Raw genomic sequence first — 23,297 nt, 5'->3', positions numbered from 1 at the left:
TTTGAGACACGACGACCCTGTATGGGTTTTCTTCTAGACATACGTGCGTGTGCTCTTTAGTACCTCAACTGCTGTGCTCTTTAGTACCTCAACTGCTGTCTTGGCTTCTTACGTTGGTAAGTATGAACTGTACTATTCTCCTCAATTTCCTCAATTCCTTACTTGCAAAAGCTGTCAATCAAGTCAATTGTATCTTCTGGCTTTCATTTGGTATTATTATCATTTCATACCAAGAAGCACCTGATGCCCGTGATAAGAATGTATTTCTGGTTCTATGAACTTAGGGTTTTGTTTTGTGACAAGGTCTCACCTTGTAAGCCCAGCTCCTCAAAGCCCTCCCGCCCCATTCCTGAGTTTGCTAGAACGAGGGGCGTGGTTGTGAGTTTGCCAGTACTAGGGGCGTGGTTGTCTGCCGACTGACATTCCACGCCACAGAGGATCTCTGAAGTTAGCGAGCAGCTCTCATCCTCAGACTTTTACCTCCTCTTGCTCCTCTTCATCGTACTCCTCTTGCTCTGCATCGTCATCGTCGTCGCCATCGTCATCGCCGTCTTTAGTTTTCTTTTGGCTCCCTTCTTTCTCTTCATTTTCTTCATCTGATTTTTCACCATCGCCTCTCTTTTCTAATTCCTGGTAAAGGGAGAGTCATTAGTTTCCACTGAAACAACAGTGCTGCCCAATGAGAAGCGCTATGGATCATTTTAGGCTAACCCTAAATGAACACGCCTGCCAGCCTCCCACCTCAGAAACTGGGGGTACTCAAGGAAAGGCCACCCACCACGCCGTCACTGCAATGCCCATTCTTCAGTTTTGTTACTTAACCATTGGGCTTTGCTAGCCTGGGGTTAGACTTCTAACCCACAATCCTTTCTTTTCATGATTCCTATCCTACCTCCTCCTAAAATGTGCGACACAATTTAGTTTATTCCCTTCCCAATTCCTTTGTCTTTCATTACTTCCCATTCCTAAGATTTTCAGCTTCATGGTACAACTGGAAGGTTGTGAAATGGGGATTAAAATCCACATAAGTAAACACACCAGCCATCATGAGCCATTCCAGAAATAAGGAAGAGAAACTGGTGTTGGGAAGCCTCGATTGCTGGATGGGTTCAATAATCATCTTGCATTTTCATAATTAAGGCTTCACATGATTAATTTGATTGGGCTTAACCCAGTAATTATAAGAGTAATTAATAAAAATGTATAGGCATTCTCCATCTCTCTTTGAGATTTTGTCAGTTACCCATGAACAAGAAGAGGTATTTTACATCCAGATTAACTCCAACTCTTCTTTAGCTCCCTAAATATTTACATTAAAATTCTTTCAATTCCAATTTGAAGTGAAGAAAATCAAAGGCAAAGAAAAGGCCACATTGCACAGACCCAATTTAAATGGATTACTTTTGAATGTTTGTATGTGTGTGAATGCACGTGTGTGCATTAGTATGTCCATGTGTGTAGACATGCATGTGAAGACTGGAAGCTGGCATTGGATATCTTCCTCAGTCACTCTCCATTTAATTTAGTAAAACAGTTCTGGCTAGTTTTGGCAGCCCACTGCTTGCCTTAAGGATCCTTCTCTCTGCTGGGATTCCAGGTCTCGGCAGGCCCACGTGGCTTTGTGTGCATGCAGGGCTCGGAGCTGCAGTCATTACCCTCACACAGTGAATGCTTTATCTACTGAGCCATCTCTCAAGTTTACAGCGCTCAGTTTTTAAATAAATCAAACTATCTTGCTTGCAACTCACCTTACACAGGGAGAACAAATTAAAATCAAGACCACCACACTGCACAGGATGGTTTACGCTGACAACAAACCTTGCGTGGCCTTGGCAGTTAATGAAGCAGCGTCTTGGCTACAATTTCCCAACTGTCAATCTTCTTGGAAAATCCCAAGTGAACAAAATTTTCATAAACCTTTGAAACATCTGACATGGTATTGTGTATTTTCTATTTTAGCTAAATCATAAGTAACAAGGCCTACAGTTAAATCCAATTATATAATTTATTTTACTCTGTGACAAGTATATTCTGTTATCTGAAAAAAGCCACTAATTATTTCATAATTATAAACAAGACAGTTTATAAAAAACAAAAACCAACACAAGCCATAAACCTATATTTTGAAAGCACAGCATTCACTCAATGTGCTGTAAAGACCAGAGGATCTGTATTTCTAGTGCTGCCAAACCAAACAGCATTAGTTAAGCAAACAGCTGCATCTTCATCTTTACTACATACACCAGGTCAAGCCAGACAACTTCAGCAGACAGAGACAGAAGAGGTGTATGACTTTCACTATGATCCCAAGGACACACGCCTGAGTCATCACTTCACTCTTTTCAACAGTTAGCGGCTCTGGCTTTCCACTTCACGGCCCCCATCTCCTCTTCCATGAGATGTACCTACTAAGCCCACTCTACAGGCTAAGGAGGAAAGGACTGAAACAACATAGACCTCTTAGAAAGCGTTAAGCTTCCAGCTTAGACACTACGTGTGCAAGGAGCCTCCCTTGTGGAATGCAGAAACAAGGCATGCCTCTCTCTCTCTTTGCTGCCATAGGGTTGCTTGTGAGATTTGACCTAATGCTGCTGGATACCTCCATCCAGAGATGCTGTAAGAAAACACCAAGCTGCTTGTGTTGTCCACAACCAGGGATATCCACTGCTCTGTTAAAACTGAACATACACTAAGACCTCGGTTTAGAATGTTCTGGAAGCAGTTTGTCCTAAGGAGAAAGCACGGTGAAGCTCTGCAGAGCACTTAGCATCTTACAGAGCCCCAAACTGTACAAGCAGGCACGATCTGTGGTCCATAAATCCCACCTATTATTCCACCTAGTTAAACCTGACAGTTATTGCTATTCCTTCATTGATCTTCCAGATATTATATTATTATGATCCAGCGCAAATACTGTTAGAAAAATAGAACAGTAAAGCCAGGAGCTTTCCATCAAGGAGATGTGCCAAGGAGGTCAGCAAGACCATACTCAAATCGTTGACTTTCTTCTGTAAGTAGGGAGTAAAACAAAATAAAAATGCAGAAGTGTGACACACTGTCTGTGTTATTAAAATTGGGGGATTCAGGCTGGGTACATGGCTCAGCAGTTAAGAGTCCTGTCGATCTTGCAGAGGGCCCAGGTTTCCTAACTCCAGTCCCAGGGGATCTGACCCCTGCTTCTGACCTCCATGGACACCAGGCACTCATGTGATGTACATACATACATGCAGGCCAAACACTTACACACATAAAGTAATAAAATGATTTTTAAAGATGAAAAATTATGGGGGAAAGTTCTGTATTTTATGAATAAAACATTTCTGAAAGGATATACATAAGAAACATGTAGTTTTGGAGCTTACAACAAAAAAAATGAATGGTATGACTAGAGATGAGAGAATGTATTTTTAAGGTACTAACTTAAATTGTTTTTCTTTTTGTTGTTGTTTTCTTGCTTAATGATAGGGAAATAAGTTCCATAGAGTACCAGGTTTTCCTCAATAGAGTCTTCTATTTATACTGAAAACACTGTGGGACGGGGGTAAAAACATATACACCGACAAAGGGAAAGCCAGGACTTCCCTAAAGAATTGCACTTAATTCTCTCTTCCTCCATGCCCCAATCTCATACAAAGGGGTGTTAAGGACACAGTAGAAAGAGCCGGGGGTTGTGGGTGGTGTTTAAAAAGAAGAAGAAAAGAGAGCAGCTCAGAGAAGATGGCAGGGCAGGGGCCCATGTGTGTTCCTCCGCAGGGGGCTCGCTCCCTCACACCTAACTTAAGTGCTGGCCTCTCTTCTGCCAACTCCGCTTTATTACACAGAGAAGGCTGGAAGGTAGTGGAGGGAGCATAGCTTTTTATGTTTTTTTCAGCCCATGTTCATAACTATAATCTTACCTCAATTTTTTTCAACACATCTGCAGAATTAGCGAGTGAAGGCCCTCTGTCTGCAGCTTTGGCTGTTTTGGATTTTGGATCCGCTGCAAGGGAACAACCAGCTGTTAACAGATCTTCCACAGGAACAGCTGGGTCCCCCAAGCTCTCCTGCAGCACTCCCCCATACCAGGCAGCCACATCATTTCCAGTGTAAATTAAGCTCCTCCCACAAGATCACCATACCTCACCAAGCTCCAAACAAATGCCAATCACTTCACGTGATATTTTGTAATGATCACAACCAGTATATTTAACTAAGTACTGTAGTCTCACAATTAATATCATTAGAGACATGCTTGTCACAAGAACTGTCTTCACTGAAGATTGAAATGCTCTGCTTGTCACTTCACATACATGAAATGGCATGTTTCAGTAACTTTAGTTTGGATAATAAAAAAGAACCTAACGTATCAAATGATGTACAACTCATAACTTTCCTGCCCTCCTGGAACGCAAGGACTGTTCAATAAGTACTCAAAGCACAGTATCATATATGAATAAGATCTCAGTAAGTACTATAACATGGACACCAATGATTATTAGCTAGAAATACAATTTGTTCACACTACACAGTCTTTTTCTCTAAGGACTTTATATGAAATTTCATGATATATACAACAGTTAGGTGAATATTATAAAACTGATCGGCTAAATATACAAATAAAAATTACTAATTTCATTTTTAAATAGTTTATATTTGTGTATGTGTGTGAGAGAGAGACAGAGAGACAGAGAGACAGAGAGAGAGGTAGAGAGGTGTGGGTAGGAGAGAATGGAATGTCAGATCGCTTGGAGTTGAAGTTACAGACACACACACACACACACACAGAGACAGAGAGAGAGAGACAGAGAGAGAGGTAGAGAGGTGTAGGGAGGAGAGAATGGAATGTCAGATCACTTGGAGTTGAAGTTACAGACACATACACACACACACACACACACACACACACACACACAGAGACACAGACACTGTGTGTGTGTCTCTGTGTGTGTATATCAGAATGGAGTGTCAGCTCTCTTGGAGTTGGAGTTACAGACACTTATGAGTCACTGATGTGGAGTAGAGAACTTTGGTCCTCTAATCAAGCAGGAAGGACTCTTGACCACACAGTCTTCTTTTCAGGCCCATAGTTCTAGTTTCCTGGCTAAAATCCAAGAGTCCCAGATTCTATCCCACTCATCTTTCTTTATTTTGGTTTTAATACTTAATTCATGAACACACACTCATATTCAGGGGAGAGATATCAAATCACCAATATTACAGAAAGATGATTTTTATCCTAAAACGTTGACATGAAAATTTTCCATAGTTAACATTTTTCTCACATGTGCACATCCTTGAACTTGCTTCTTTTGGTATCTGTTAGAAGCTGCTTCCTCAACACACCTCTGCCACCCTAGAGTCCTCTGTCACTGTCTACTTTCATGGAGGCCATCACAAAAGGGAGGATAAAACACAAAAACTGTACTGCGTACAATTAAAAATATTAGTACTAGCTCAAATTGGTAAGTAGAATTTAATTGTTGATTTGCTTAGGAATTCATGCATACATATAAATGAAAAGAAAATCTTTAAAAACAAGGAGACTTGGGGTCTTCAACTCCCTTGAGTACTATTGCTTTGCCCCTTCCAGACAGCTGACTCCTGGAGGCCTCTCCCCTGCTGTGCACACCCCTCCAGCAGCTCTCCCAGCTTGGTCTCCCTCTCTCTCTGCTCTCTTTCCTTGCTGGGTTAATCCTCTCCACCATTTCTTTAAGTTCTGCAGTTCCTTCTTGTTCAGACTGTGGCCCTTCCTGCTCTCTTCGGATGATCTAATTTCCCCTTGACTATTTCACCAGTTCTGATCTCTAGGATCCGTCCTGTGATGATGAGTTCTGATCTCTAGGATCCGTCCTGTGATGATGAGCACAGGCCCCCTTCATGGTCTACGACAGTCCATCGCCACAGACAACACTCTAGGTGGATCTCAAAGCAACAACACATACCAAGTCTGAACCAAGCTTGTGATTTCACATACCAGCCTGTCTTTCTCCAAAGCCCTCCCACTACACATGCTAGTAAGCACCCAACCACCTTCAATGGCCGCTCCACACGCACTTCCTCAAAACCCTCCCCAGACTTCCCAAAGGGTCATATGGTTTGGTTTCATGTCTTGTTCCTTGCATGTGAGTATGTGTGAACCCATGGGTGTTCACTTGGAAGCCAACAGTCACTGGCCTCAATAGTGCACTATCTTATTTTTTCACTGATCCTGGAGATCATGGGGGGAGTTCCCAGGTGCCTGCAGCTGTGCTGAACGTTTTTTATGTGGGTGACAGAGATCGGAACTCGAGTAACCCATGCTTGAGCAGCAAGTACTTGATTGCCTGGGTCATCTCTCCAGCCCCTTTCAGATTTTTCCTCCAAGAGGCAAGGGCAGTCCCACCTCCATGGGCCCCGTTCATCCCGACACAGTGTCTGGCAATAGCAGGCACTCAGTTATTTACTGGATGGCATTAACAAAGAACAAATATAAAAATACACACTTTGGCATCCTTTTATCTAACAGAAAATTCTATTTTATCAGCTCCCCAATCTTTCCTGTTACAGTTATGTCTTTCTTTTTAGTATTAGATAGTTCACTGATTCCTTGAAAATTACACACTTACACAATGCATTATTTCCTATCCATCTCCCCGTCTCCTATTAATTGCTCCTGAATCCATTCTCACTCTCCTTCCCACCTTTATGTCCCCCTTTTATCAGTAACCCACTGAGTCGAGTCAAGACCTTCATGTGGCCACAGCCTTGAAGAGAACGGACTCACCTCCCCCAACAGCCAACAACTGCCAACGAGATGAAGTCAAGAAGGCCCCAATGCCAACCGCATCCGAGCCACAAGTACTATAATCAGCATGTCAGACATACTTCAGGAGAAAGACGGCACAACGCTGAGGAGAACTGCAGGTTGACTTCTGCACTAATAGAGATTAAGCAACCGTTTCCACCCTGGACTACAGCCATGTTTAGTGAGTGTACCTTTCTTGCATTTTTTCCTTGGCATCATCTCTCTGGGAAGTCTTCTCCAGTCTGTGTGTACAAAAGAAAGAATAAAAATCTCAGTTTCCTGGGGGGCTCTGGACCCAATTGTTTAAAGAGCAGCTTTAATGGCAAAGACAGCAAAATTTCTCAGAGTTTGATTGTACAGATTCAGCCTGGAACATAACAAAACAAAAATAAATAGCACACACAGTAACACAATTTCTCCTGTAAAGAAAAATGGCTCTTTAAACAGCTTTGAAATGTTTCAATAAAGAGTCTTGGAAAGAAATCTTATGCAAATTTCTTTTGGATGTTAAGATTAAGATCACAACTGTTTTTGCAAGATATTATTTGACTACTTTGTAATTTGTAACTTTTTTTTTCAAAAGTTAAGGGATGTAATTGAACCCAATACATATAACATAAAATAATTTTAGTAATTATTTGAAAGTTTTCAATTAAAAAAACACTAGTAGTTGTGAACATGTAAATTCTCACCAACAAATGACTTTCAGTTGCAATAACTAAATAACTCCTTTAATTATTTACTTTCTTTGAATTGTGTGGAGGATGCTAGGAATTGACCTTGGGCCTCATATATGCTAGGCAAATATTCTACAATCCTTACCCCCATTTTTAATTTTTAATACTAAAGATAGACGTACAACTGAAGCTATGTAAATACAGATTTAAAAGGGCGAGAGAGATGGCTCAGTGGTAAGAGCACTTGGTTTTCCAGAGGACGGAGTTCAGTTTCCAGCACTCATGGTAGGTGGCTCACAGTCACATGTAACTCCAGCTCCAGGAGATCTGATGCCCTCTTCTGGCCTCCTCAGGCACCTACACACATGTGGTGTAAACATACACACATACTCGTGTGTGCACACAACATAAATACACAGGTTAACAATTTTGAAATATTCAAAAAGGATTTCAAGATATTGGCTGCTAATCAAGAAATGTCAGTGTATTTGTACAAACTTTCATCATTTTACCTGACGTGATAAATTTTGCTTTGAATATATTTTAGGTTCAAACTACTAAGACCATGAGAAAACATGTAAAAAGAATGATTTGGGAGAGGGTTTCCACCCTCACCCCACATCTTAAGATGGATGGGAAGGCGCACTCTGCCCTTGGGAAGTGATGATGTACTTGACAGTGTCTGCACATTTTCCTAAGGGCAGCTTCTATAAACGCTACTGTCAGAAAGCCTGAGGGACAGCGGTGTTTGTAAGAAACCCTGAGGGGTTATTTTGTTTCTATGGCAACTGTTTTCTGTTTATAAAAATAAACTGGTTGAATGACCTTTCCTCTAAAGCCCCTCCATCCTGTCAATTGTAATACTTCTGAATGCTAACAGAAGCCATCAGGTATGTCCCTACTGAAACAGTGTGTCAGCAGCTAAAACTTGACCTTGTGCCCTCGAGTAACAGAGAGCTCTGCTCACAAGCTTGGTTTAAAGTATCCTTCAAGTTGGACATTGTCTTTCCCCTTAAAGAGTCTCAAATCTGGCTTTGAGGACACTTCATTTGATAAGAGTATTCACATACTATGGAGGAGCCTTACATTCAACACCCTGCACCACAGAGAACTGGATGAGATAAAACAGGGCAGCCGAGGAAACAGAAGGGTCAAAGGTCAGCCTGGGATACAAAACAGAGCAAAAGCCTGAAATCTCAAAGACTGGCCTGGCTGAGGCAGGAGGATCAGTTCTGGACTGGCATGGTGTCTCAACAAACAAGAGAACCATAAAATCAACCAGGAACTAAGAACCAAGTGTTTTTTGTAGTACAATTGTGACTGTGGCTAATGAAAATCTAACTACACACACACACACACACACACACACACACACAGTTCAGTACTGGAGTGACCAGTTCCCCATTTTAGCAGCCGTGACAGGCTACCATGTGCTTGCATAACTTTGCAGCTCCTGTCCTGGTCCCTAAGGTCAGATGCCCTCCTTGTGGCAAGAGCCAATCAAAAGTTAGCTGTCAGGGCTGTGCTTTATGGCTCTGGGTGTGCTTTACGGACAAGTGCACAGCAGTGACATGCAGAGCATAGCAACCGCCCTGAGAGGGTCTATGGGCCATAACAACCAGTTGACCAATCAACACAGGGCAGGTCACCCAAACCTGGAAGCATACAAATCCTGAGACTGTTCCATACCCCAAGACACTCCCCTTACACTGCCCTTTAAGATCCCTGCCTCGAGGATGCTCGGGGTCTTTCTCTAGCCATCTGCCATGGTGGCGGGGCTAGGGGTCTGAGCTAATGGGTTTAGCTTGTTAAATAACTTCAATAAAAGACTCTTTGCTTTTGTATCGATATGGGCCTCTTGGTGATTTTGGGGTTCAGAATGTGGATACAACAGTACATTCTTGTTACAGTATAAAAATCTTTTCTTCTTAGTTTCAAAATGATTTTTCATTATTAATTAATCATGGTTGGGGGGGACTACTTTGCTACAGTTAAAAACAAAGAAAACAGCTAAGAACCTACTACAGTTTTTGTAGTATGGATAGGGAAGGGGTCTTTAAGAAGTACTTTGAGGAGCAGCTGGAGGGGCAGCTCAGTTCAGTGCTTAAGAGCTCTTGCTTCCCATCCAGAGTTCAACTTCAAGACACAGCAGGGAGCTCACAACCACCTAGCACTGCTGTGATGCCAGCACCGGGGTATCTGACTCCTTCCTCTGGTCTCCATGGAACCCCCACAAACATGGCACACACACAGTGATGCCAGCACCAGGGTATCTGACTCCTTCCTCTGGTCTCCATGGAACCCCTACAAACATGGCGCGCGTGCGCGCGCGCGCACACACACACACACACACACATGTCCATAAATAAAACTAAGATGAAATCTTTTAAAAAGGTATTGTAACATGGTCTGTTTTATAATACCTGGTATCCATTCTTCTTTGTATACCTTCATATACCGCTTACTATACCTTTCAATATCATCTAGGGTGAGAAAAGAAAAAGCATTCATTAGAAACAAAAGCATAAGCCATTCATTAAAATAGTTCACATCACCAAGTCTTTTATTTTCATATATTTCCTACATTTGTATATAACATATGTAATGGAACCAATATTGACAAGTTCAAATGAGTAACGGGGTTACAGAGAGGCAAGAGCAAGGGTGGGGTAAACAGAGACATCAGTCTTGAACCTGGTTCACAGACTGCGACAGCGTGCCTAGCCTGTGAGAATCTTCATAGAAGTTCAGAGTCGGATCAGGAAGCCACTACCACACAAAGGTGCAGTCCGTGTTTTCTGTTCTTGTACCTCCGATCTAACTGTGCCTCACTGCAGTATATCAATACCTTAGTGGAACGGAGGGCTAATGGATCACCTCTAGCGTTTCATAAACACATAATCAGATTGGGAGGTTTCACAACAGGGAAGAAGGATAGAGATAAGAGAGCTGAGTGTGGTGAGAGGTTACTCGTTTGGGAAACCAAGCGTGTCAGCTGTAAGCCTTCTACAAACTATTTCAAGCTCTATAGATACCATCTGAACTTGCCAGGGTCAGATGAGCCATGGCTGTGTTTTGCTTCTGGCTTGTCAGCTTTGCCAGGCAAGCCCGAAAATAGCCCTACCCTTTTCACAAGCAACACAAGCTGGTAAAGAGAACCATAACATAAACATTTGAAAGCATGGCTCACCATAAAAAGAGGCTCAGACAGCAATAAAATGACTCATAACGACATACTGCCATAAGAATAGATCAATGCCTTACTCCACCCACACCAGAGAAGTCTCTTCTTGAAGTGAGAGACAGACGGGCTCACGCGCATGCGTACGCGCACTGGAGCTCTCAGGCTTGAATGGGCTGTCTTCGTGGAAGTTCTCCCCTCAGGCTCAGAGATAAGGAAAAGGAGGTAGAACAGTTGGAAGAACCAGAGGTGACAGGTAAGTAGAAGCAAACGATGTCTCAGCAGGCCTGACGCGCGTGCGAGCTCACTGTGGCAGCACACAGAGGGCTACACAGGTTCAACACGCTTGGGCTCCAGGCCTAAGAGTGGGAAGTGGACATAGGATCCCAGCCCTGACCAAGAAAATATTTGGAATTGATACCCACGGGCAATGGAAAACCAATTTTCTCCTGTTCCTCCTTTCTACTAGGTATATCAACCATACTCCAAAGCAGCCCCGTGCCCAGGAGGAGTTGGCCAAAACAAAAAGTCTGCCTACAGATGCACAGTGTGCTGTACGCCCATGCCTCTGTCCGGCATCCCCATGTCACACGCTCAGTCACCAATGACGGCACCGCAGTGCTGGCGGCATCCAGGGCCAGGTACTGTCTGTAGTTTCCGGCATGCGCTGGGGGATGTCTTGGGAGACATTACCCATTGTTAAGAGAGGAGATTGATGTGCTGTGCGTGCTTCTACACACACATATGAATGCACACAGATGTTTAAAACTGTATTTGAGCCAGGTGGTGGTGGCGCACACCTTTAATCCCAGCACTCGGGAGGCAGAGGCAGGCGGATCTCTGTGAGTTCAAGGGCAGCCTGGGCTACAGAGCAAGTTCCAAGACAACAGCCTCCAAAACAATAAAGAGAAACCATGCCTCAAAAAAACCAAAACAACAACAACAATAAAAAACAAAGCTGTATTTGAACCACAGTTCCTTTTAACCACACTTATCAGGGAGGAGGAGCAGATAGAATGGTGTGAAGAGTTTTTACTTCTATCAATTTGGAAAATCCTATATAGAATTTATTATGGGATTAAGCAAGTAAGTATCTTTTTATATTTGATGACTTATTTATCAAGGATAAAGTACCCCCTTGATCCTGATTCAAGTCACTTACTCCCACAGATTAAAAACCAGTTCTTAATGACCGTGGTGGTTTGCATGAGGAATGGCCTGATAGGCTCATATGTTTGAATGTTTGGTCCCTAGTTGATGAAGCTCGGGAAAGGTTAGGAGGTGTGGCCTTGTTGGAGGAGGAGGCGTGCCACTGGGGATTGGCTCTGAGGTTTCCAAACTCCACTTTTGCTCTCTCTCTGCCTGCAGCTTGTGGATCAGCTGTGAGCTCTCTGCTACTGCTCCAGTGCCATGTCTGACTGCCACCATAGTGACCATGACCTCGCTCTCTGAAACTGGAAGCAAGCCCCCAATGACATGCTTTCTTGTAAAAGCTGCCTTGCTCATGGGATCACCTCGCGGCAATACCACAGTCACTAAAACAATGACCCTACCTAGAAGAAAGACTCCTAGAACTGCTTGAATGAGTTGGTGTACTTTTCAGTTAGATGCGCATTTTAATAAACACATTGCATTAGCTAAACATGTCTTCTATCTAGGGAAAAGTCTAATTTTAGTAGGATTAAAATATACTATGCATTGTTAATTTTTAAAATAAAAATGAGTATTTACTAGCTGATTTCTGAAACATATAAATTTGATTTTATTTTTAAATCCAGACAAAAGCATAGAACAAAATCAAGAAAATAAAACTTTTTTTTATTGCTGAGGGAAAATTGATCAAGTCATTTTATACATTTAAGCACATAAGTCATTGAGATTAAACTTGTCCAACATGCTTCTTATGAAGACATGTAATACCATCATCTATACACTTCCTTGTTGACCCAGCCAATGTAAGTCTCTTAGAAAGAAACAAAGAAAAAAAAAAAAACAGCTTTAACACTAATGGCATGAGCTGATACTATACGAATTTCTCATGTTTTAATGATGTTGTTCTAGGAACTCAGAGATGGTATTGATCTAACAATCAATACGTTTTTATTGTGCTTAAGAACTACTCGTGAGGAGGCTCACTTCCTCGAAAACCACTTCCCCTTTCTCGTCTGAGATGCTGGGTTTTCTGGAAGTGTTATTCCGCCTCTCTGCCCTCAGCATCTAGAAGGAACACATTTTATATTTCATGTCATCAGAATATAAGCAATAAACCAAAAATCAAGGCTTTTAAAGTTTTTTAGCCTAAACTGTCAATAATCAGAGGCATCCATAAAAAGCTATGCACAGTGGTAATAATCACAGCATTGCATAGCTAAACTAAAAAAAAAAAAATGGAAAAAACACTTCATTCTATTAGCACTCATGGAAGGAAAAACATACAATAAAATATAAATGTTTGCCCTTTTTGACTTCTGATAAGTACTTTTTTTCAAGTTGGTTGTACACACCATTTCCTCTGTTAACACCAAATTGCCTCATAAAGGACCTAATACATACCTTGTTTTTCTGCAGGGGTTTCAATAAAATAAGGCATTCGTTTCACTGTTTCTCTCAGCTCTTGCTTCAAGGCCAGCATGTAATCCTCATCTTCTCCTGTTTTCAGGGGCACTGGCTTGTAATCTGTATCCTGTTTAAATTAAGAGACAAGGCCTATTTAAATAAACTAAGCGTTTTAGTATTTCTCTTATGCACATGCTAGACAATGCTGGTCTTACTGAAAGATTACGCTTCATTTGCACCAAACTTTACGATCAACTCAGAGACTCTTGAGCTCCTAGACAAGTGAGATTGTTCACTCTTTAATCTCAGCACTTGGGATACTGCTTCCAGCCAGCCTGGGCTATAGAGTGAGTTCCAGGACAGCACAGGCTACAGTATAAAACTCTGTGTCAAAATTTTAAAGAAAACACTTTTAAAACCTAGCTATATAGCCCATTTCCTACTTTATTCTCATTTTAGAGGTAGGAAAAAGATTCCACACATGCAGTATTTATATGCATATGCTAGTATGAATATATGATCATATATACGTGGGCTCCGAGCCAGCATACATGGTAAAAATTCGTATGGACGAGAGGGTAAAGATACAATATATTTCCAAAGATGGATTCTGAATCTATTCAGGCATTCAAAACTATTTCTTGAGAAGTTATTGTGTACTAGACAACAGAACTTACATCTTGGGGAAAGAACACACAATTAAACAAGAGGCACAATAAATTTCAGACCATAAAAACAAACAAAAAAAAGAACACAGGACATGACATGCGGGTTGGTGTAACACAAATTATAAAAACCCTGAGACAGATATTGGGGTTCAAGCTGGTGATCAGAAAAGCAAAGAAGCCAAGCTACCAGAGGGCTCTTACCAAGGCTAGGGCAATCCTATGCTCAAGATGGCTGGAGACTAATTCCCAGAACACAGCATGAGACACTGAGCTCCTGTCTTGTATAACCCTCTCCTGCTGGGATTAAAGGTGTGAGCTCTGTTTCTCTTTTAGACTGATTCACTCTCAGGTAACCTTTGGTGGCTTTGAACTCACAGGGATCCATCTGTGTCTGTCTCCTGAGTCGTGGGATTACGGGTGTGTGCCACCACTGCCTGGCCTCTGTGGCTGTGGCTAGCTTTACATTCTGACCTCCAGGCAAGCTTTAATAGATCATAAACAGTACATCACTACAGATTGGTGGTCACTAGTTTGCACAGGGTAAGCATGTGTAGCCTCTTGAGGAAGTCAGATTTGGACAAACCCAGGGACAAAATCAATCAAATGTCTACGCAAAGAAACCAGATAGGGACCCAGCAGGGACAAAGACACAAGAGGGCAAGGGGTTCAGCCCAGCTGGGACTTGAGAAAGACAGTGATGAGGGAAGGCTGGTGACACAAGGAAAGCCAGGGCAGGACCAGCCTTCCAGCCAATAAGCTAGTTTTATTTAAAAAAAAAAAAAAGGCCATGTGCTCACTTTCCCACTGTTTAGTGCTAATCTCTACCCAGTGGCCTTATTTTGAAGGTAGTCAGTACAATGAGATATCATGCCTATACCTGAGATACTTGTTTTCAAGCTATGTTGAGTATTAAAGGTAAATCTGAAGAGCAAAAAGCCTGATAGGACACAGGCGCTACGAAAGAAGAAAGGAGGTCCCTTCTAGTAGGGAGGAGCAGGCAGGGCCCTATAGCGGGAGAGGGAGGAAGGAGAGATAAGTGACACTAAGGATGCTTGAAAAAGCCATAGGGAAATGTTATTTATAAGCTTGGATACATGGGAGTATGAATGTACAGTTTACATGGAGTTACAGTACCCAGGATAATAATGCTCCCCACAAGAGTCATGGTGTCAGGTGCGGGCAAGCTTCTTTGAGACACACTCCCCAAATAGCATAGGCATTGCCACTGCCCTTCTCTCCTCCCAGAACTGTGAAGGTGCTGAGGACACCACCTGGAAGCCCCCTCCCCGAGGATTTGCTCCTGTGGTACTGGAGAGTGCTATTGAACTGCCAAAGGAAAAAAGCAATCAGCAGTCCCACCCAGCTGTAAAGTCTATCAACAACAGTAACTGGCCCAGCAGCAAGGCACCCCAGTGACGAAATAGTGGCACTTGCAACTTGGGGGTAACCAACGGCCGTCCAATTGGACACAAGGCCCATTTGGTAGGAGGAAGTTCACCCCTGACACTGTAAACCCAGCCAACTACTCATGGCTGAAGAGGTTCCAGACCCTAGAGAAAATTTACCACTGTCAGTTCCCATGGCTGATACAATTTCTAATTGTGTTCTAAACACAATCATCCTTACACCCGCAGGTAGATGTAGTTCTCTATACAGGAGCTCTTTCTGCAGCACACAGAGGCACTTACATAGATCCACAACTGGGACTGGTCGATCTGTAGCATAAGAGACCCTGGGTGCCCATCAATAGCACGACCTCTACACCTAAGCCTCAGGGGACATCGCACAAGAGTGGGTGGGATGATGTAAGAGCCAGAAGATTAGAACATGTGATGTGAGACAGTCTTCTAGGGACGGCAGAAGTCGCACCCCTGAAATCTCAGCAGTGTGGTAGGTCAAGAGCTGCCCTCATCCAGTGGCTGACGGAAGCAGAGGCAGAGACACCCACAACTAAAAACCGAATTGAACTCCTGGAACCCAGTTGCAAAGAGTGATGAGCAAAGGAATCAAGACCAGGCTGGCGAAACCCACAGAGGCAGCTGACCTGAACAAGGGAGAATGCATGGACCCCAGACTGATGACTGAGAGGCCAACATGGGACTGATCCAGACACCCTCCCACTGAACCGGGGTGATAGAGAGGAGGCCTTGGCAATCTGTGGGACCTTGGAGAGATAGAGCAGTATTTATTTCTGGCATACAAATGGACTTTGGGAACCCATTCCACATGGAAGTATGCTCTCTCAGCCTGGACACATGTGGGGAGGACCTAGGCCCTGCCTGGGATGAAGTGACAGACTCTGAAAATTCCTTATGGAAGCCCTTGCCCTCCCTGGGGAGCGGAGGGGGAATGAAGTGGGATGGGAGTTGGGAGGACTGGGTGGCTGGGGGAGGAGGGGAGGGAGAGGGAACTGAGAGTGACATGTGTAAAAAGTTAAATAAAAAAAAAGACAGAGCTGCATTATGTTGTTGAACAGTTTACATGCCAAAGTGGATGGGGTATTCCAAAGCCCCCTCCCCCACCCCCCAGTTCTACATAAAGAGCTACAGTCAACTAATTACTGCAGAGAGAGGGAAAATCAGTTTTCTCCAAGAACAATGCCTCTACTAGGTTATCTAATGTCTAGTAGTCAGCCCTAACATGTGTGCGTATACATTTTATACATTATTGTACATGTAAAGTGTATATATATAACAACAAAATTATAGAAGAAGTCATGAATTTGAGAGGGAATAAGGAGGCTATGGGAGGAGTTAAAGGAGACAAAACAATTTAAGTATAATAGTCATGTATAAAATTCTCATAAAATCAAAATATTTCATTTTTTAAAAAGTATGTCTCTTTATATGAGTGTCTGGACAAGGACCCAGGGTTCTCTGCTGCCACAAGTCCTTCAACAAGAGACTTCTCCATCTGAAACAGGAAAGGTTAGCGGAGGGAATTAATTAAGAGGATCTTGTATGGATGACTGCTTAGCTTTGAGCAGCAGGTACCCATCTGGAAATGTAAGCTACTGTTTTCAATTGAAATATCAGCCGTTATGTCATGTCGTTAAATTTAGAAGCAATCCCTAAAGTAGCAGAAATGTTTCTGTTCTAAGAAATTAACAAAATGCAAAGTTACTGAGATAAAACAATGATACAACAGCAATAAACCTGAATGAGACAAAAGAGATATACTAATAAAGAAAAAAAAGTATTTTCTATAAATATAAAATCACTAGGTGGATACATCAGGATGTATCATAAAACTACTTAAAATCTTGTGGTAGAGTAGATTAATAACATCAGTAGCAAGACACAGGATTTCAAATAATTCACAGAGTACTCATTATGTTGGTAGAAAGGTATATATTGTTTTGTTCTCTGTATTTTAACCAGTTGTTTTAGTACCAGAGAGATGCAACATAGTCTTTTATTCTTAGACATGAGGACATCATGATAGCACCATGTATTTAAGCCCTAAACCTTCAAAACATACAAAAACCCCTTGTGAAAACTGAAGTGTCATTACACTTACAGGAAACAGTGGTGGTGGCTTCAGCACAACATCAGGTAGCTTTTCCCCCCTGCTGAAGCCAACGGCCTCGATATTAAAGGTGTAGGCAGCCCGTCCTCTTCCTTTGTTAGCAGCCATCAGAAGCGATTACAGCAGGGGTGCAGACAAACCCTGAAAGATGGTTAATGGTAAGATCTACTGCATTCTATGCAAAAGAAAACGAGCATTTGAAAGCAAAATGTAAGACTCTAGCCCTTATATAGCATGGTTGATTTAAAATACTTTTGAACTGGGTGCAGGAATCTGTGTGGAAGAGTAGGCAGAACGATTAGAAGAGCCCACCAGGATGGAGGACTCCCAGGAAAACATTTCTTCCAGGCACAACAGGACTGATGCAAATATGAACTCACAGAAACTGTAGCAGTACACACAGGGCCTGCACTGGTTCAAATCAGACAGGGTCCCAGCACTGAGAGAGGGAAGTAGACACAAGCTTCCATTAGTAACAAAGAAACCAAGTAGACACAGGCCTAACCGAGAAGCCCTTGACACAATGCATTTGATACATGCTTGCAAAGAAAAATTAGTTTTCTCCAAAGGAGTCTCACTGGGTAGGCCCCATGCCCAGGAGTTGGACAACACAAAATGAACTCAAAGGTAATTTTTTTTTTTAATTTTTGTTTCATACTGCTCTGTGAAATTTTGTTTAGCTGTATGTTTGGCTTCTTCCTTTGTGAAGGATCTTTTGTGTGTTTCTTGTTTTTGCTTGTTTAGTTTTGTTTTCTAAAGAAAGGGAGGGGGGAAGACAGCCAGGGTGGCGGTTGTACACACCTTTAGTCCCAGCGCTTGGGAGGCAGAGTCAGGCAGATCTCTGTGAGTTCGAGGTCAGCCTGGTTTACAGAGTTCCAAGACAGCCAGGACTCCATAGTAAAAGCCTGTCTTGCAAAAGACAAAGAGAGAGAGAGAAAGGGCATGGAGTTGGATGCATGGAGAGGATATAGTAGGAGCTGGAGGAGGGGGAAAGTGTCATTAGAATATATCATATGAAAAAGTTTCAATTAAAACGAAATGTATATAGGAGCAAGTGATCAAGATGGCTGAACTGTTCACATGCCATCTCTATGTAGAGATGAAGACTAAAGGACACAACTCCTTCACTCAGGTCCTCAAGACAGGGCTAACCCTGGGTCTTCTTTGAGATGGTGCCTAAAATACTCAGTCAACTGCCAGGATTCCCTCTATCTCTCTATGGTTTGATAACAGGATCTCAGATAGAAGGAGGAGGAGGAGGAGAAGTATGTGTGTGTATGCATGTGTGCAGGAGGGGTGTATTCTCCTATGCAGGCATGCTTGCAGGAGGGGTGCGTTCTCTTACACAGGCATGTGTGGAGGAGGAGGTTGACATCACTGTTGAACAACTCATTTCGTTGCTTCTCCACCTTATTTGAGACAAAATTTCTCACCGAACCTGGAGCTTGAGACTGGCTGGTCAGTAAGTCCCAATGATCCCCTTTTCTCTCTTCCCCAGCTCTGGGGTTAGAGACATGTATCACTAGCATGCAAAGTTCTGATTCTGTAACTGTGGCTTGTGGTCCTGTATGGGATTGTAGAACTGTGGGTTTCCAAAAAAGTTGGCAATAATAAAAGGTTTCTGAATGAGCAACAACCAAAAACTGATTAAAAATGTAATACGCAATGACCCCTCACCTGTTATCACTGCAGCCTTCTTGCTGAAGGAAAGACATGCACACTTGGCATCATGCAGGCCTTCCCACTACACAATGCAGCCAGTCACTGCCTGAGATACCTCAGCTCAGACTCACAACCATTGTGTGCTATAAACTTCAGTGAGTCTTTTGCGTTTATAGAAACATAATGGAAGACAAAGACTTTCAATATTTTACAAAGACTTCTGCTGTTTTCCTAGTCATTCTTCGGTATACATAAAAAAAAAAAACCCAAAAGCTTGACATGGCAGTTGGGATGATGTCTCTTACATTTCCTTCCAACTGTAAAGCTTCCCCTGTTCTGTTTTCCTTACTATTCATTTACGGAAAAGGCCACTGTCCTGTAAAGTGCTCATCACCAGAACATAAAGATACAAGCAAACACTTACATTCTGAGGCAGTCAGTCTTGAGCGAGGCCTAAGGACCACATGTTCCCAGAGACCTCACTGCAGCTGAGCACAACTCAACATTAGCAATAGCTTTCCATATTCTGTGTTTGAAAGATCACATACCTATGTAGTTTAATACATTCCTCTGACCACTCTTTCTAGAGAACAGGTAGATTAGAGGCTTCCTCAGATTTTTGATTGACTTTCATTGCCAGGATATAAAGAAATATTCTGTTTTTCTCATTGTATCATAACAAGATACATTTAATCTCTCTCTTGGTGGCAGTCAGGATGGTCCCTGAATCGTCTTGCTTAGTATAGAATACTCATCAGTTTCATCCACTAGATCTCCACTACAGAGTACAAAATGGTGATATACATTTTCTACAGGGCTGCAGACTTGAATGATACATATATTTTTATCATTTTCTATTTTGTTGATTGGAATTTTATTAGGAATTAATTTTTCTCATCAACTGGAATTGTACTAGGAATTAATTTGTCTCAAATACCAGTCACCTTAAAAACAAAGTCCACTCATGAAATTTATCTTAATATTGAAGTTTATTCCATCTATATACTGTAAAAGAGGTAAAATATCCAAATGGCCTCATTCCAATTGATGAGTCACCCAAACTTGCCGAGTCTACAAAAAGCTGCTGAGTAAAGGGCTCACACCTTTTCCAAACAGCCTCAGGGGCCCAACAGGCATGGCCAAGACCACTGCGATGCATTCCAGTCTAGGGTCTGTCACTAATTAAAGATTAAGAACAAATCTAGGCTGGGTGTTGGTGGTGCACACCTTTAATCCCAGCACTGGGGAGGCAGAGGCAGGCGGATCTCTGTGAGTTTGAGACCAGCCTAGTCTACAGATCGAGTTCCAGGACAGCCTCCAAAGCCACAGAGAAACCCTGTCTCGAAAAACAAAAAAACAAAGAGTTTACTCCATACTAGACACCCTGACTGTTACTAGGCATCCTCTTCAGTTTGATGATCCAGGCACAGTGCAGCTCCTGTACACAGAGTACTTGGGCTGCTAATTCATTTCTTCCCCTGTAGACATGGACTAAGTCCACAAGTGAGGCTTAGGCAGCGTCACTTAAATCCTTTTCTTAGTTTATCCAATACATCTTTTTTTCAAGATGTCAAACTTTTTCAAGGGAAAGTGTTGTTGGTACCAGAGGTTGAACTTGGGCCTCACACACACTCACAATCATCCACTAAACTTCTGCCCTAGCCTTTTGATTTTTATTGATTTACATATTTTAACTTTTGAGGCAGACTGCACTTCAGCCCTTTCTACAGCCCAGGCAGGCCTTGAATTTATAATCGTCCTGCTTTAGCCTCCTTAATAGATGAGAGGTCAGGTCTAGCTTCCAAACTTCTTAAAGACATAAAGTACTGTCCTCATGTTATACACATTAAAACCTTACATATTTAACTAGATGAATAAATGTCCGAGTTGCTGAAAGCCAGGGGGGCAGTGGAAACCAGGCCACAGTTATCTCTGAATGACTTGCAACTTGTTCTAGTCAAGGGCCTGACTCACTGCACTCTGGCCGTCTCCTCTGCTCACCTAGAAGACTCCTAGCTGGGTGTTCCCTGCTGCTCCCTTCCTTTTTTTCTGCTTTGACTCAAGCCTTCAAGCATCTCCCATCTGATCCTCCAAAATAGACTAGACTTCTTATGTTCAGGTTCCAGTTTCAATTCCCTCTGTAGTTGTCTTAACCATGTTTACAATTGTGGTGTGCCATTCCCATCTTTTAACAGAGTGTAGGACACTTAGTTTCTGCCTCTCACCAAGTAACCATTGTGTCTCCCCAGGGAGGGCCTTCCCTCACCCACTGGAGTCTTCATTGAGTACCCTCTGTGTCCAACCATCCTCTGTGCTGGAAATACAGAAGGGAACAAAGTAACACCTCTGCTCTGATGGAGTTCACAGTCCAGTATGGGAAACAGGCAAGGTCTGCTTTAGAGACACGGCAGAGACTGATAGGTGGTGTGGACTAAAAGCAGGGAACAAGCCAGAAAGACCAGGTGAAGAAGTCCTGCCTCACTCAGCAACACCTGGGCATAAATGTAACAAAGACGAGAAGCAGAGTCACGCTGAAAAGCAGAAAAAGAGAACTGTTGTGAACTGTAGCCTGTCAAGTCAAATAATTATGGCAAGTTATGGCCAAGAAATGATACTGAGTCATTTTACCTGGTGGCTCCCTTCTGCAGGGAAAAGATCAAGTACAGATGAGATTATGCTGAGAATGCCTTCTTAAGGCCAATGCAATCCCTCAGCAGTCTCTCCTTTTTTACCCACACAGCATCCGATTTTTTTTTTTTTGGTTCATGTTGTTTTATATTACATGCATTTGTGTACAGGTGTTAGTTTCCTCAGATTTTTTTTTAATTTTTTTTCCGAGACAGAGTTTCTCTGTGTAGCTTTCTGAGTCTATCATCATGGTACCCACTCTGTAGACCAGCCCAGCCTCGAACTCAGAGATCCGCTGCCTCTGCCTCCCGGGTGCTGGGATTAAAGGCGTGTGCCACCAACACCCGGCGTAGCTTCCTCAGATTCTTGAGAACTCAAATCAGACTTTAAAAAAATAGTCTTCTGCTCATCACACATCATTTAATGCTACGAATGATCCCAATTGCAGAATTGAATAATTTCTATATAGATGAGATTAGCAAAATACTCCACAGGGGCAGCAATCTGCTGGCACTCCTACCAGAGACTTTAGGGGTATAGGAAGAATACTTCTCTCCCTCCAGGAAAGTCTATTAGGAGACGCTGCAGTAAGCATTTTCCTAATTAGCCTTTATAATGCTATCCCGTGGGTCTCTAATTTTTGAAGGTTAGTCAACTTCTCAAGGGGATTTCTGAATCCTAAATAGATACAGCAATAGCTAGGGTTTAGGGTGAGAGCACAGGGATTTGATGTTAACAACAGTGGGGGTGATTTCCGTGGCTGGGAAGGCCACACCCAGTCATTATCCACTTTTCCTGTCCCCTCAAAGTGCCCCGCCCTTCATTAGTTAAGCTCTGGCAACTTTCTCTGCTCTCTTCAACCAGCAGAGAACCGCACAAAACATGACGGGAATTCAGAACTGTTTAAAGAAAAATCCTATTAGCAACTCCTCTCCCCAACAGTCAAGAAACCAGAAGCGGAATAGTATGCCCTTAGCAGCAATCTGTAGTCAAACCAGAGCGTGAGCAAACCGTAGGGTCTCCGGATTGGCTAAGTCTTCCGAAGAATAAGCAAGAGCATAAACTCCCTTCGGTCTCACCAAGAACACCCCAAGGAGAAGCCTGGAAGATCTAACTACCAGGACGTTAAAGGGTTTGCAAGGCAGCATTAGGCTTGGAAGAGGTAAGGCTGCCCCCCCCCAAGTCACTCCAAAGGTTTGATGAATTTTGGCTCCGGATGCCGGTGCACCACGTTCTCCACGTGCCCCATCAGTAACTCCCTTCTACTCTCTGCAACTCCAGCCCAATCCGGGACAGCTTCCTGTTACCTGCTCGCAACGTCTCGAGGCTTGGGCGCGCTGTGCAGCCGAGGTGGCAAGGGGTTCCCTGCAGCCGCACCAGCCAGGAGCCGCGGACTCCACGTCCACCTCCCCCGGGGCCGCAATCGCGGTCCTGCACGCTGGCTGCCGCGCTCGGCTTGCCCACTAGGAGCCCCGCCCACTGCCGGCGAGGCCACGCCCCCGGCGCCGAGCTTTTTAGCCCTTGGCAGGCGCCGTAGTCTGGCTCCCACTGGCTGGGCCTCGCTCTGGGCTGCGGCGGCGAGGGAGCTGCGCCGGTTATCCGTGTGTGTTTGTGGGGGGCGGTCCTGGCGCTCC

The 23,297-nt window shown here is 43.2% G+C and overlaps 1 protein-coding gene across 1 annotated transcript in view; it reads right to left on the bottom strand.

The window, feature by feature from the left end:
- Polr3g (RNA polymerase III subunit G) overlaps positions 1-23,073 on the bottom strand; it is a 29,685-nt gene extending 6,612 nt beyond the window's left edge. Inside the window, exons 1-7 of the mRNA XM_005065696.4 lie at positions 22,971-23,073; positions 17,365-17,514; positions 13,175-13,304; positions 9,864-9,923; positions 6,955-7,005; positions 3,897-3,979; positions 481-630 (exon numbers count right to left, since the gene is read on the bottom strand). Of these exons, the coding sequence (XP_005065753.2) occupies positions 481-630; positions 3,897-3,979; positions 6,955-7,005; positions 9,864-9,923; positions 13,175-13,304; positions 17,365-17,481 (591 nt within the window). The 5' untranslated portion in view covers positions 17,482-17,514; positions 22,971-23,073. The remainder of the gene's footprint in view (positions 1-480; positions 631-3,896; positions 3,980-6,954; positions 7,006-9,863; positions 9,924-13,174; positions 13,305-17,364; positions 17,515-22,970) is intronic.
- Between the last annotated feature and the right edge of the window lie 224 nt (positions 23,074-23,297).

Source organism: Mesocricetus auratus, unplaced genomic scaffold (assembly GCF_017639785.1).
Source record: "Mesocricetus auratus isolate SY011 unplaced genomic scaffold, BCM_Maur_2.0 Super-Scaffold_100020, whole genome shotgun sequence".
Taxonomy (NCBI): domain Eukaryota; kingdom Metazoa; phylum Chordata; class Mammalia; order Rodentia; family Cricetidae; genus Mesocricetus; species Mesocricetus auratus.
Note: the sequence above shows the minus strand (reverse complement) of the source record. Positions and strands in the feature narration are given on the sequence as shown.